Genomic DNA, 16,464 nt, shown 5'->3' on the forward strand with positions numbered 1-16,464 from the left:
TGAATTTTTTTTCAAAAAGCTCATCAAACTTACAAAAATCAACTTTGAACTACCGTCAGTTCACCAAATACTGGAAAATAAGCTGAAAAAGTCTTCAGATATTGATTACAAATTATTATATACTCAGCATTAAAATAATGAATGCATGGTCTGAAAAAGCTAAATATAATATCCCAGAGTTAAAAGAATTTATAGTGTATAAGTCAACTGCAAATAAATAAATAAAAACTGTAACTTAAGTCTTATTGGCAGTGGATAGAGTCAGGCAGTACCATGTAGTGACCAGGAGCTTCTCCAAACACACGGCCATCCTGTAGCTGCTGTCCTCCACAAAGCAGCCTTAATGTTTTTTAAAAAGTATAAATCAGATCATGTCCCCTTCCTGCTTAAAATCCACTATATTTGGAATAAGATCGAGATTTCTTACCACAGACAACCAAGCTTTTCAAAATCAGCCCCCCAATCTCTCCGTCTGCTCGATTTCTCTCCAAGCTCCACCTGGCTCACCTTGCAGCCAATACACTGGATCAATTTTACCGAATGTGAAAAACATGCCGAAAAGACCTCAAATGTTTATTACAAACTATTATACACAGGCAGTAAAATTATAATGTCTACAGGATTATCAAAAAATGGTTAACTACTATATTCTAGAGTGAGAAGAATTAGTAGGGCATTAAACTAACTAGAAAGACACTCGGCGCCTCTGCAGCCGTACGTGCTCTGCACTCAGAACTCTGCGTGGAGGGTTCGTTTAGGGCCTTTCAATTTTGGCTCGAATGGCACTTCCTCAGAAATGATGCCCTGACATCTCTCTTGAAAACAGGCTCCCTTCCATTCCTGTCCCCGTGCCCTGTTTCAGTGACTTCTTAGTTCTCATCGCTCTCTAATCAGCTCATTTATTTCCTCACTTGTTTACCATCTGCCTTTATCCCGCCAGAGCGAAAACTTCCTGGGAACAGGGCTGATACTCTAGTGCTTGGGCCAGTCTCTGGCACCGGACGGGCACTCCGTAAGCATCTGAGCAAGCACCCCCAGGCACTCAGCAAGAACCCACGGCCCAGGCCAAAGACCCCATCTGGTTCCCCCAGTGCTGAGAGCGAATCTCTGACTCAAATGGGTTGTTAGATAATAAACAACAACGGGTTTCAGACCGGCAGTGATTCAAGCTCCTCTACCCATCTAAACATGTATTTCAAAAATCACAAAAAGACACATACGTGTATGTGCTAAGACATTCAATCTGATTGTACTCTTTCAGTCCTCAGTTTTCTCAATGCAAATTATACTATGGATACTAAGTGAATTTATTTAAGCCAAATATATATTTAGAAGACATACTTATCTGTTTAAGCGCTCTGATGACAATCATTTAGTGGTAATTTAGAAGTAAGGATACTAGTAACTAGTAACTGCAGATTAAAATAAAGGTCACACTCTGTCATATACTAGTATGCTTTTTCAAATGCAACAAGTCAACTTTAGAGTAATTTTTTTTTATATCTTCAGGTGTTCATTCCATTATACTTGATCTATTACACGCTTTTATTCCAACTTAAATTATTCAACTAGAAAGCCTCTGTTGTCATTAAACACGAATACGAGGGAGTCTCTGAAATGACAGGATGACTTCTGAGGGATGGCCACAATCTATGGAGGATCTCTCTTGTAGTGATCCACAGGAACTGCCAGTTCAGACAGCAGTAAGATACCCATCTTCCCACACTGTCTGACGCTATTTACTGAAAAAATATGCCTAAATACAGATTTTGAAAGGCCACTTCCAAGAAAAAAGAATGAAGTACTGACATATACTGCAACATGGATGAACCAGTAGCAAAAGGCCACAGATTGTATGATTCCATTTATATGAAATGCTCAGAACAGGCAAATCCACAAAGACAAGGCAGATTCATGGCTGCCAGGAGCTGGGAGGAGAACGGAATGGGGAGAGGCTGCTGCTCATGGGTACAGCTTCTTCTTGAGTGTGATGAGAATGTTCTGAAATCAGACAGCGGTGATGGCTACACAACTCTGTGATTATATTAAAAAATACTGAAAAGTATACTTCCTAAGGGTGAATTTTATGGTGTATTTATTATATCTCCGTAAAGCTGTTCATTTTTTTAAAAACTACTTTTGGAAGAATTCAACCAAATGACATGTTTAGATATGAGCTTTTAAATTCTATGGCAAACTAAGGTTAAAATTAAAAACTTCACATATGGGAAATGTTACATTACTTTGCCACAAATACTAAAACAAAGTATTTTACCTGGTAGTTGAACTCGCCAAAGGCTCTTCATTTTCATGTAAGGCATCACCATTTTGCTGTATTTCTACTGAACAACAAGAAAGCAAGAAACTAAGTTTTTATATACTTCCTGCTGATTTTTTTCCTTCCAATTTTAAAAAGACATGAAGTTCACTCACTGGGTGGAGACGATCTGCAGTTTGTTAGATTTTCTTGCTCAGTCACCAATCCGTCAAGCACAACTGTTAATTCACCAGTTTGCACTATGCCATTCTTGTTTTCCAAGGAAAGTTTTAATTGTTCTTTCACTCTTTCCACTGAGGGGAAAAAAACCCAAATTTAAAAGATTTTGCCACATAGAACAATGCTTTAGAAATCCACACTGCGTACGAAGAACTACTCTAATTCAGGACTCGATGTCTACACATGGAAGGAGTTACCTCCCTTTTTACCAGCAGACCCTTCTCTCCTACCCCAAGGTCACACCCTTTCACACCACGTGGAACAACACCTCTCCCCCTCCACACGCTTTCACCATCATCTTTAATTGCTCCTTTGCACAGTAAAACCCTCAGAGAACATACAAATATATCTGATAACAATGCAGCAATTGCCCAAACTTGCTTTTCATGACCACATAAGGAGACTTGTGGTTGAGTCAGGTGGCCTGGTCACTCACTCGAGCTCTGCTGCTTCTGCTGCACTTCGAGGAAGCGGGCAAACACCTCGAGGCCTCAGTTTCCTCATTACAAAACGGGGAAAGAGCATCGGACTAAAGGGACTGCCACAAGGTCCAAACGCAAAACCAGACAGAAAGCTCTTGGCACCACAGCTGACACACAGTTAAGAGCTCAATAAACGGTAAGTACTGTGACAATAGTTAACCATTTCTTTTTATATAAAACCAAACATTTCCCTCCTGTTATTAGGCCACCTAGTTCTCACTTAAACTCCAGGTCACCTCGCTCCAGCTTCTTCTCCCCTACAGAATATATATTACAAGTTAACAGTGATCCCTTTATTATCCAAAATAAGGCCAATTTTTCCATCTGATCTTCACTGGCCTTCTGCAGTGATTTCTTTTGAAATCATGGAACACTTCACTTCTTAAAGTCTTTGACTTTCGTCTTTCCTATATTTAACAAATTGGTTAGTTTTTTTTTTTCCATTTACTAAATGTCCAGCATAGGACATTGACTAATTATCCAAGTACAGAAAAGATAAGACAAAAAAATCTGAAACTACTAAGTGCTGGACAGAATCCTTTGCAAAAAATTTAAGAACCATGTTATAAGAGAAGCTCTTACAGAATTACCACCCCAACCATTTGCAGCACCAAAAGCTTCAATTTGACTCAACATCACAAAAACGACATTAATAAAAACAAAGAAACTAGGGGAAATACAAAAGTACAAAAAACACCCCCATAAAAGTACAAAAGCATTAATTTCATCTTTATCTAGATTCTAATAATCTATATGTGAAGAGTATACTGACCACCATTCTATTTCATTCTTATCTCTCTCCATTTAAAGTATCTGGAATTTGGAGACTTGGCTCTCATTCCTAAAATATCTAGCTGTTTGAGTAGCTTCTTAAATCATAGCCTTTCACAACCCCTTTAGTGTAGGTCTCTTAGTTGGTAAATTCTCTCATTTTTTAATCTGCAAATATTTGTATTCTCATCCTCAAAAGATTTGCTGGGCATTGATAACAATCTTCTCCCAACTCTTTGAAAATATTTTCCCACTGTCTTCTGCTAGTCCTGCCAATTCTGCAATTCTAAGCTATAAATCTTTGCGAATCACATGGTTTTCCCCACAGCTGCTTTTTCGTCTCGGGTGTCATGTGTCTAGGAACGACTTTCTCTTGGGATACTGTGGTTCTGTAGATTTTTACTTTTCATCACTGTTCAGACTTAACGGCTGTTCTGTCTTAAAGTTATCTACTGCAACCTGTATTCCAGGGGTCAGCACACTAGGATCTACAGGCCAAATCTGCCCTGTCAACTCGTTTTTGTAAATTAGCTTGTAATTAAACACAGCCATGCTCATTCGTTCACATATTTTTCTATGACTGCTGTCCTGCCACAATGGCAGAGTGGAACATGTGCAACAGACTACAGCCTGCAAAGCCTAAATATTTCCTATCTGGCCCCTTACAGAAAACATCAGCCAACCCTTGCTTACGATGGCTTGTTCCTGTAATCTGGAATCTTTGATGGTGAGTTCATGCTCTGATTCTAGTCTAAGGGTAATCTCTGGGCTTCAGCACAGTCAGGGTCTGTTTCTAACTCTGCCAGTGGGTTGAGGGCACCTCCTCCAAGAGTCCACACTACTGGACAAGCTCAGCTCCCCTATCTGGCTGTTAGCAAAAGCTCAGTATCCTCGAGTGGCAATTCACTATTCTAACCGCAGTTCATAAGGTTTTCTTTGCCTTGTTTGTTTGTTTTGCAAGAAGGAAGGCCTTAGAGACCACCCCTGCCTCTTTGCAAAAGTCATCAATGCCACAAAAACTTGTGGACATAACTGTGCTGAAGTGGGAGGCTGTTCGCACCATTAAGTCTTTCCCAGTGCTAAACATGGAAGGCTGGGCTATAACATTTTTGAATCATAAAATTGGAAGGATTATCACATAACTAACTCCCATCCACAAGCGCATGTATGTGGGGGCAGGGAACGAGAGCATTATCCTAATTACAGTGTAGACAGACTAACTCAGACGCAGCCATCCATTCAACACCTGGGCGCCCAGTGTGTGCCAGGCCTGCAATCTGAGACAGCAGGAGGAACCCTGACCAGCCTGAAGCCACCTCCCCAGCATGTCTCCGCTTATTTCCTTCAATGGACTGACTACCAGGATTTGTTTCTCGGGGGGCAGGGGTCTGCCTTCCTAACTAAACTGGTCCCCAACAGCGCAGAGTCCCTGTCCCTCCATTCAGTCATACATCCTCAGCACCTGACAGAAGGGGGTACTCAATAAACAGTCACAATAAATTGTGAAGACAGTGCTGTCCTCAGGGAACTTAAGGCAGAAGCTGATTTTTCCTACCTCCCAGACATTCTCCCTTAGTTCTAATAGGGCAACAGAACAATCTGAGTCTCTGAGGAACTAGGTATGTAACTAGATAATTTATCCTATAATCACGGATTTGTCGAAAATATACACTCTGTCCCCAGAGAAAACAAAAGATCTTCAAAAATCTCGGTTTTTAAGGTGTTTCACAGATTTAGATTTAGCTCAGAGTCACATTCTAAAGCTTTTTTTATTTTTATATTTATTTTTTATTTTTACCTTTTTTTTTTACAGGGAAACACTGGCCCTGAGCTGACATCTGTCACCAATCTTCCTCTTTTTTTTCTCCTCAAAGCCTCAGTGCGTGGTTGGTTGTATATTCTAGTTGTAAATCCTTCTGGTTCTTCTATGTGAGCTGCCACCACAGCATGGCTACTGACAGGTGGGTGGTGTGGTTACGTGACCAGGAACCAAACTAGGCCTGCCGAGCTGTGAGTGTCGAACTTGAATGACTAGGCCATCAGGGCTGGCTCACAAAGCTATTTTAAAAAATTGCTTGAACACTGCATTATCTACTGCTACGTAACAAATTATCCTACAACTTAGTCACTTAAAATAACAATAACCACTTATTACTGTGCATAGTTTCTGTGGGCTGGGAATTCGGGAGGGGCTGGAAAATCTGCTTAAGTGGCGCTGGCAAGCCGGTGCTGACTGCTGAGAGGCGGCCTCCCCACTCCACCTGCGCCTCTCTACAGGGCTTCCTGAGTCTTCACAAAGGTAACTCGTTTCCCCTTGAGTGAGGAATCCGAGAGAGCAAGGCAAAAGCTGAAATGTCTTCTAGGGTCAAGTCTTGGAGGTCAAACACCATTACTCCTGCCATGTTCTATTTGTCACACAGACCGTTCCCGATTCAGTGTGGGAGGGGATGCCAGAAGGAAGGAATGCCTGGGGGCCATTCTGGAGGCTGGCAACACACACATAAATATGATTACAGTGGAATTTTAGGAAAAAAACAAGTGCATTAGGTTACAAAGCTTGTAAGCAAGAGTCTAAGAATAACCAGGTTTTCTAATTCCTAAGTCTTTCCATTATATCATACTATGAGTCAAGGTGCAATAACTCACCAAGTTCCATCTCCTATCATGTGATAAATTTCAGAATTCGCAAAAGAAATTACAGTAAAAATAAAGTAATAAATGTGCAAGAAGAAAATAGGCAATTATCAGAAAATAGATAATCATCAAACATAGGGATTAGAAAGGATTCTCTGAGCATTAAAAACAATGGAAGATGAATAAACTTTAATGACAAAAAAAACTAAACTTCTATAAATCAAAACTGAGGATAAAAATAAAAGAGGCAAACAACTGGGAGAACAAAGAGCTCTTAAAAATCAGTGAAAATAAAAGAAACAAACCACAGAAAAATGTACAAAGAATATAAGACAATCACAAATCACGAAATATGAATGACCAACAAACATCTGACTTCAGTAATGATCAAATAAATGCTGTGATAAGAAAAACTCCCCCTTTTTATCTATTAGGGTGGCAAACAGTTCCAAATGGGCACTCTCACACTCCAGATTGTGGATACAGACTAGAATAACCTTTCAGGAAGGCAACTGGACAGCGACACGCATCTGGACACTTAAAGCTGCTCATTGCCCCTCACTCAGTAATTTCAATCCTAAAAATCTTTCTGAAGAACAGAGATGCACTTATATCACAGACATAAAAATACCGTTTGTTCAAAACCTCAGCTTTAAAATATCTTTGTACTGACAGTATGTGGATTTAAAAAGGAGAACTTAAGACTTAGGTAAACTAAACAAATAACTAGTATTAGCTACGTAAATAAGGCTAAAGCAAATTTTTAAATAGAATTAAGCTTTACTATGCTCTGTCCTCTATCATAAATGACACTCTTCTCTGCTATGTTCCCCTACCATTTTGTTCACTGTAAACCATTTTGGACATAAGTCAATTTGAAGCGAACTTAATGGATTTCAAGATGTTCTGCTTGACAAAAGTTAAGTTTGAAACCAGTAAACAGTTAGCCATTAATGATTAAGCAGCAAGGAACTAAAGGATTTTTTTCTTTCTGCAATTACTGATTACAGCTTTCAGCTGTTTAACACACCCATTGTCAACTGGCTGCTTAGGCAATATGCTCTCTGACTCCCTCTAGGTTCCTGTAGGTAAAATCTCCCTGGAGCCTGGGTCGCCATGGTAACAGAGGTGTGAGCTGTTTTTCAGGAATTAGAATCCCTTGTCCACTTCAGGCTGGTTGAGACCACCAGCTCATTAACTGGGCCGCGCCAATGTCCAATAAGCAATCTTTTCATGTCAAGAAGCTAAAAACTCGAGGCTCAGATCATGCTAACGCCGCCATTTTGTGAACATGTGTCCTATGAAGAGGCGTGGAGTCTGACTACGCTTGCACAGCTCATCAGTGACCTCACCTGTCCTCACCTCCAGTCACCTCTCTCCATATTTCAGACCACCTTCCCCCATCCCATAAATATCCGAGTCCCCATCTTCAGGGAGGCAGATTTGAGACTCGTCCTACCATTTCCTCACGTGGCTGCCTTGTGATTAAACCCTCTCTCTGCCGCAATCTTGTCATCTCAATGTATGGCTTTCTGGGCAACAGGCAAAAACAAACCTGGTTCGGTAACAAGTACTTGGTTCAACTAACATCATTCAAAACTCAGTGAAATTCCCAGGGTTCAAATGGCAGCCATGTGACTCTTCTCTATAATGTTTAAAGTGGCTCCGTCAGTGGCAAAATTGAAATAAAAAATGACGCTCTGTATACACTCCAATGTGGGAATCGGCTATACTTCCTTTCACCCATGAATAGAGTGACAAAGATTCTCTCCTTAACTAAACTCTAGTCAGCCTCCTCTGAGCGTCTTCTCGACGAGGTCTCAACCTTGGCCCATAAACACTGCAAACTCAGCATGAATGATTTCATCCACACCCCCATCCCCAAACATTCAAAGACTTGAGCAAACACTAACCTAGTTTCTAACAGCTCAAGGCTGCACCCCTGGGATCATGCTAGCCCCCCTCAAAGAGCCTGCCTGAGAAAGCTCAAGGCTGCTAAAAGAATTTACTACGTTCCAGCCAACACCTGGGATGGCCCCTGACCACCCTTTCTGAGAGTGTTACTAAGAAGGGCTTACAATGGTGACTCCTGCTTTCCCTCTGAGATGTGTATGTATCTTCTACAACTCAGGAGTGTCTTCCTCAAGGCCCTGAAAGACATTCCTCTGAAATACCACCATGAAGAAGTATGGGGTCTCCCAGCCTCTGTGGGAAATGGAATTCTGACCAGCAAAGCTGGCCTAACCACATTTACACTGATCAACCCTTTTTAATTCTCCCCTTCCCTGAGGTATCTAGCATCTGCTTGCCCCCCTCTCCCACTCTCCCTTTGAAAGGCCAGGACACCTCTGTACAATCGGAAGTTGAGTTCAGTTCAAGACGGACCCTCTTCCTTATTGCAATAGGATATTATTGATTAAAATCTGTCCTGACCACTTTAACTAGTGTCCAGCTTCGTTTCTTTGACAACAGAGGGATGTTTCCTTTGCAACTTAAGAAAGTGTGGGGTGGAGAGGAAAAAATCTACCTCAGATATCAGTATCTAACACTGGTGACATAAAGAAAAGCAAGCTGAAAATACCACACACCTCTGCAGAGCCAACCAAATAACTTCCACAATTTAGAATGGCATTCAAATGATCTTAACACACCACTGAAGGTTAACTGAGGTGCAAATGAGGCTTAAATCCACAAAAGTTGTGAGACAACACATAGAGGACTGCATGAGCACAAGCTCTGGACACCATCCACCCAGGCTTACTCCACAAAACAAATGAAGCTTAAGGGCTTGAAGGCTCACTAGGGTTAAAATGTGAAGAAGTGGTGGACCTCCCCGGCAAGCTGCAGTTGGACTTTTCCTGGGAAAGTACAGGTGATTTTACGGTGGGCTAGTTGTGGCTTTTATTCAAGGCTATGGACGGCCACAACAACTCATATTACATCACGAAGGCTGAAGAAGTAAACATCTTCAAAAACAGAAGAAACAGCTAGTTGAATGAATACTCCAAACTCACCCCAAACGTATCAGGAATGGATATGTAAAAACATGAATTTATGAGAATAAAATGCCAGGGCCTTGAGTACAGAAAGAAATTAGCCTCATAAATTTGAAGAGGAACAATGACCTCGGCCACTGCAAAATTCATTTTGATATGGGAGACTGCTGAATTCGTATTATGGTGGATGTAGACAAGTGATCAGAAACTGTCTTCTTTACATGTTTCTTCCTTAAACTCAATAAATGTTCATTTAATGAAGAAAAGTCCTAAATCTAACAATGTAAAGAACACAATTAATTTTATGGGCTTCTAATTTTTGTCAAGTTGTCAGAAGATATGACAGGTAAAATATGTGGCTGGCCTTGTGGCGTAGTGGTTAAGTTTGCACATGACGCTTCAGCAGCCCAGGGGTCACAGGTTCGGATCCCAGGTACAGACCCAGCAGCACTCAACAAGCCGTGCTGTGGCAGCATCCCACATAAAACAGGAAGATTGGCAGAGATGTCAGCTCAGCGAAATATTCCTCAAGCAAAACAAACGAAAAAAGAGGAGTGGCAAGACATTAGCTCAGGGCCAATCTTCCCCACAAGAAAAGGTAAAAAATGCAACTTCTGGGAAAACAGGAAAGCTACAGAGCCTGCATCACTGTCAAGACAGAAAAAGGAGCAGGGCCTGCCTGGTAAGTGGAACACAGAATGTTAGCAGGCCACATCCACCCGTGTGATAAGAAAAATTAAAATATGAAAAAACTGGGTAGCAACAGGAGGGAATTAACTTAGATGTCCTTTTCACACCATTATCTATAATAATTCCATGTATGTTACAGAATTAAATATACAGACGCACTAAACAATCAATTGAAAACACTAAGGAAGTGATTAGCGATGAAGAGACTGCTCTCCTGAAAGCAGCAGCAGAGCATACTCAGAAGACAAGGAGGAGACGAGCCGACAGAGCAGTCAGACAACAGCGAGCCAGAAGCAGAAATGAAGACGGAATTAAGACTCTCGAAGGTGTTAAAACCAGGAGCTGGATTTGTTCTTTTAGCCAAGCAGCTTTCAAACTAGTGTGACAAGGAGGGTCCCAAGAAAGTTAATTCAGGAACTGTGGGGGTAACAGAGTTATGGGCATGTGACTGTGTGTCTGTGCACACTGCGTGGCCCAAGACTGCCCTAAGTTTTATACACAGTAAGACTCTACAGTAAGACTTATTTGAATAAGTGAGTTTCTTCTCTAAAATTTTTTTAAACCTCTAGCTGTCTACTGAGCAAAGCACTGAGCAACACAGATGAATAAGACAGTCTCTACTTTCAAGCGGCTCATTAATGCCACTGTCTTTGTGATTTCCAGTTCTCACAGAGTCATCTCAAATCCTTACAACATTTCCCACTAGGACCAACCACGCCCCCTCATCCCTAAAACGACCCTAGACTATCATGGCCCCCACAAATATTTCCTGTGGTCCCAGTTACCTCCTCTATATTGGAATCTGCCTTTAAGGTCTTTATCTTGTCCACTATTCCCATCAGAAACTGTTTCTCAAAGTGTCTTGCCGGAAACCATACTGGAACTGTTGAGGCATTCTAGATGCAGGGCTCCTTAAAAGCCAGACCAGCTTTCAGTGTTGTTCTCTTCTTTCATTGTCACAAGACCTAAAGACTCAGTCTACTTTTGTTTCCTCTCAGGAGAGTCCACTCCCACTTCATCCCTTAAAAACCTCTTCTCTGGGGGGCTGGCCCCGTGGCCGAGTGGTTAAGTTCGCGCGCTCCACTGCAGGCGGCCCAGTGTTTCGTTGGTTCGAATCCTGGGCGCGGACATGGCACTGCTCATCAGACCACGCTGAGGCGGCGTCCCACATGCCACAACCAGAAGAACCCACAACGAAGAATATACAACTATGTACTGGGGGGCTTTGGGGAGAAAAAGGAAATAATAAAATCTTTAAAAAACAAAAAAAAAAAAAAAACCCTCTTCTCTGGAAACAGCGGTGGAACAGGGCCACACGCCTAGACCACCCCTCCACTGCAGCCTTCGATAAAGGCGCCCAGATTCTACTCATTTAAGGTGCTGGTTATCAAACATTTCCTGGATACGGCACAGCTCCAAAACATAATACCCTTTCATTAGCAACCTTTCTGCCCAGACCAGTGAGTGAATTCTTACCTGACAGTGGAGACAAGGAACGTTTTTAGTACCGAGTATCTTTATTCATCACCAGGTAGTCATGTTTTAGTTGGGCTATTGTGTTGTTCTTAAACAGTTTTTATTTCTTTGCTTCTTTTAAAAGTAAATACCACAACACCCCCAAAATTTAACCAGAGTTCATTCAACTGACACCTGACTAAATCCAGAGTCCAGAGGTTAAATGAAAGGCAACCAAGAATTTTATCAATTATCAAAGTATTTTTAAATTCTACAAGGCTGTCTTGAACTGTATTAATTTTCCATTACTTCTAATCAAAATTAAGCAGCTAAGAATCAGAAAACCTGTGTTCTAGTCATAACTCTGCAAGTAACTGTACTCATGAGAAAGTCACTTAGATTAAGTTATTCAATGAATGAAATGAGTGACTGGGATTCACGCCCATAGTTTCTTCCATCATTAAAGCACTATGATTCTATCACGAGGTTTAATTTTTTAAATTAATCTACTTACCTTTTGTTATGGGCTAAGTTGTGTCCCCCTAAATTCCTCCTAAAAAATGCATGTATTGAAGTCTTAACCCCTGGTGCCTCGGAAGGCGACCCTCTCTGGAAACGGGATCTTTAAAGAGGTAGTTAAGTGAAATGGGGTCATTAGGGGGTCCCTAATCCAACACGACCGGCATCCTTACAAGAAGAGGAGATCTGGACACAGACAGGCACAGAGGGCAGGGCCTGTGAAGGCACAAGGAAAGACGCCCACCTGCAAGCCAAGGAGAGTCCTCAGAAGACATCGACTCTGCCAACACCTTGGCCTCAAGCTTCCAGTTCCAGAATTGTGAGAAAGTACATTTCTGCTGTTCAAACCACTCCATCTGTGGCGTTTGGGTATGACAGCCCTGGCAGACTAACACACCTTTCAACTGTCCAAAAAACCACCTGCCTGCCCAGGGCATAGAAGATGCTACCACGACGATCTCTGAAGCCACGCACATCAGAAATATATGAATTTTATAAAACTTTATTTTTCCTCCGAGCATATTCGGCTCAACTAAATCCTAAGACGTAACTTTAAGTTTACACATTTTATAAGAGTTTCATTTCAAAGTACGTTGACATTACAACCTTCCTACCACAATCACTTTGGCAGGTAAGTATTACAATCTTTGTATAGAGGATAATTATAATCTTCTATGAAGGTTCAGTACAGTCTGTAATAACAATGGAAAACAACCTAAATGGCAACAATAGGAGCATGGTTTTAAAAAATTATAGTATATGGCAAAATATTGTAAAACTACTAAAAATCAGGTTTCAAAGAATACCACTGAATTATACAGGGAAATGCACGTTATATAACATTAAGAGAACTAAGCAGAGTATGATCCCAATTGTTATACACAGATACATGCAGACAAAATTATCTCTGAGCTATGAGATTAAGAGAAATAATTATGAGTACTAAAAAAGAAGTTCTATGCAATTGCTTATTTCAGTGCAGAAACAGCATATAAATAGGTGAAACAAAATATTCAATTCCAAAATAATATGGGTTAACTGAGGTATTACGTATCTACACCAATGATACCGTATAGCCAGGAAAAAAGTACAAATCCAGCACCATCAGACCAGGCAAGGTGCTGTATGCTTACAAAACCGACTACTTATTTCTATAACCAAGACGGTTTGCACAACCAAAAAAAAAGCCAAGGCATAGCAGAGAATCAAACTTTCCAGGCTTCAAGAGAATATCTTTTTAAATCAGAATACATAAAAATTAGTATGGCTTTTACATTTGCCTGACTCATAACTCCTTATGTTTAAAAACTACATCAAAAACTGATTTTCAAATTATACGTGGATTTTCTTTTTTGTTAAAAACAGAAAAATCCTTAAAAAAAGTCAACTTATTTTAAATATTAGCATTTTAAGCCTTAACCCAAAATCTACTTTTAGGAATTAATGAGAAAATTTCTAAGGAATTAAGATGAATACAAAGATTTATATATTTGAATAAGGGCACTTGAGTGAACTATTAGAAACTACCTAAATGTCAAAGAATAGACTTGTTAAATAAATTATCGTGTGAAAAAACATTGCATGGTCCTTAAGAATCATAAACTAGAACTCTGGTTTTTAATCTTCTTTGGGTCACACAGTGTTTCAAGAATTTGATAAAAGCAATGAACTCTCTCACCAGAATTAGAACATAAACTCAAATTTTTGAATACAGTGATAGGAACTTTACAAATAATTGAAGCTTAAACTATCCTAAGAATCCAAAAATTCGATAACATGGAAAAATTATATTATAGTGTTATATAAAAAAAGCAAAAAAGCAGGGGATAAGCCAGTAGATGCAAAGAAGAAAACAAATGTGGTTTTGTCTATGAACAAGAAAAAGACAAGAGACCAAATTATTAGGGGTGGTTACCCTTGCATAGTAGAATTACAGATAATTGTTATATTCTTTTGTGATTTTCTGTATTCTCCAGGTTGTCTACAATGAACTAGTTACAAAATGAAAAAAGAAAATTTAAGAGGTAGAATTTATTTTGTACAAACATAACTGTTATTAACCAACTAGTAGGCTCAGATAACAATCATTATTTCAAGTTTTACATGTGTGTGTGTGTGTGTGTGTGTGAGAGGAAGATTCACCCTGTGCTAACATCTGTGCCAATCTTCCTCTACTTTGTATGTGGGATGCCTCCACAGCGTGTGTGTGTGTGTGTGTGTGTGTGTGTGTGAGGAAGATTCCCCCTGCGCTAACATCTGTGCCAATCTTCCTCTACTTTGTATGTGGGATGCCTCCACAGCGTGTGTGTGTGTGTGTGTGTGTGTGTGTGTGAGGAAGATTCCCCCTGCGCTAACATCTGTGCCAGTCTTCCTCTACTTTGTATGTGGGATGCCTCCACAGCGTGTGTGTGTGTGTGTGTGTGTGTGTGTGTGTGTGAGAAAGATTCCCCCTGCGCTAACATCTGTGCCAATCTTCCTCTACTTTGTATGTGGGATGCCTCCACAGCGTGTGTGTGTGTGTGTGTGTGTGTGTGTGTGTGTGTGTGAGGAAGATTCCCCCTGCGCTAACATCTGTGCCAATCTTCCTCTACTTTGTATGTGGGATGCCTCCACAGCGTGTGTGTGTGTGTGTGTGTGTGTGTGAGAAAGATTCCCCCTGCGCTAACATCTGTGCCAATCTTCCTCTACTTTGTATGTGGGATGCCTCCACAGCGAGTGTGTGTGTGTGTGTGTGTGTGTGTGTGTGTGTGTGAGGAAGATTCCCCCTGCGCTAACATCTGTGCCAATCTTCCTCTACTTTGTATGTGGGATGCCTCCACAGCGTGTGTGTGTGTGTGTGTGTGTGTGTGTGAGAAAGATTCCCCCTGCGCTAACATCTGTGCCAATCTTCCTCTACTTTGTATGTGGGATGCCTCCACAGCGTGTGTGTGTGTGTGTGTGTGTGTGTGTGAGGAAGATTCCCCCTGCGCTAACATCTGTGCCAATCTTCCTCTACTTTGTATGTGGGATGCCTCCACAGCGTGTGTGTGTGTGTGTGTGTGTGTGTGTGTGTGTGAGGAAGATTCACCCTGCGCTAACATCTGTGCCAATCTTCCTCTACTTTGTATGTGGGATGCCTCCACAGCGTGTGTGTGTGTGTGTGTGTGTGTGTGTGGAGGAAGATTCCCCCTGCGCTAACATCTGTGCCAGTCTTCCTCTACTTTGTATGTGGGATGCCTCCACAGCGTGTGTGTGTGTGTGTGTGTGTGTGTGTGAGGAAGATTCCCCCTGCGCTAACATCTGTGCCAATCTTCCTCTACTTTGTATGTGGGATGCCTCCACAGCGTGTGTGTGTGTGTGTGTGTGTGTGTGTGTGAGGAAGATTCCCCCTGCGCTAACATCTGTGCCAGTCTTCCTCTACTTTGTATGTGGGATGCCTCCACAGCGTGTGTGTGTGTGTGTGTGTGTGTGTGTGTGTGTGTGTGAGGAAGATTCCCCCTGCGCTAACATCTGTGCCAATCTTCCTCTACTTTGTATGTGGGATGCCTCCACAGCGTGTGTGTGTGTGTGTGTGTGTGTGTGTGTGAGGAAGATTCCCCCTGCGCTAACATCTGTGCCAATCTTCCTCTACTTTGTATGTGGGATGCCTCCACAGCGTGTGTGTGTGTGTGTGTGTGTGTGTGTGTGTGAGGAAGATTCACCCTGCGCTAACATCTGTGCCAGTCTTCCTCTACTTTGTATGTGGGATGCCTCCACAGCGTGTGTGTGTGTGTGTGTGTGTGTGTGTGTGTGTGTGAGGAAGATTCACCCTGCGCTAACATCTGTGCCAATCTTCCTCTACTTTGTATGTGGGATGCCTCCACAGCGTGTGTGTGTGTGTGTGTGTGTGTGTGTGTGTGTGTGAGGAAGATTCACCCTGCGCTAACATCTGTGCCAGTCTTCCTCTACTTTGTATGTGGGATGCCTCCACAGCGTGTGTGTGTGTGTGTGTGTGTGTGTGTGTGTGAGGAAGATTCACCCTACGCTAACATCTGTGCCAGTCTTCCTCTACTTTGTATGTGGGATGCCTCCACAGCGTGTGTGTGTGTGTGTGTGTGTGTGTGAGGAAGATTCCCCCTGCGCTAACATCTGTGCCAGTCTTCCTCTACTTTGTATGTGGGATGCCTCCACAGCGTGTGTGTGTGTGTGTGTGTGTGTGTGAGGAAGATTCCCCCTGCGCTAACATCTGTGCCAATCTTCCTCTACTTTGTATGTGGGATGCCTCCACAGCGTGTGTGTGTGTGTGTGTGTGTGTGTGTGTGTGTGAGGAAGATTCACCCTGCGCTAACATCTGTGCCAGTCTTCCTCTACTTTGTATGTGGGATGCCTCCACAGCGTGTGTGTGTGTGTGTGTGTGTGTGTGTGTGTGTGAGGAAGATTCACCCTGCGCTAACATCTGTGC

At 41.8% G+C, this 16,464-nt stretch overlaps 1 protein-coding gene across 26 annotated transcripts in view; it reads right to left on the reverse strand.

The window, feature by feature from the left end:
* The window catches only part of WWP1 (WW domain containing E3 ubiquitin protein ligase 1), a 112,734-nt gene that overhangs the window by 57,088 nt on the left and 39,182 nt on the right, over positions 1-16,464 (reverse strand). For 16 of the 26 annotated variants that reach the window (XM_070631346.1, XM_070631363.1, XM_070631370.1 and 13 more), the window contains 2 exons: positions 2,434-2,571; positions 2,276-2,342 (listed from right to left, as the gene is read on the reverse strand). In XM_070631346.1, coding sequence (XP_070487447.1) covers positions 2,276-2,342; positions 2,434-2,571 — 205 coding nt within the window. The remainder of the gene's footprint in view (positions 1-2,275; positions 2,343-2,433; positions 2,572-16,464) is intronic. The other 10 variants (XM_070631368.1, XM_070631373.1, XM_070631356.1 and 7 more) reach the window with 1 other exon arrangement.

Source organism: Equus przewalskii, chromosome 8 (assembly GCF_037783145.1).
Source record: "Equus przewalskii isolate Varuska chromosome 8, EquPr2, whole genome shotgun sequence".
Classification (NCBI taxonomy): Eukaryota; Metazoa; Chordata; class Mammalia; order Perissodactyla; family Equidae; genus Equus; species Equus przewalskii.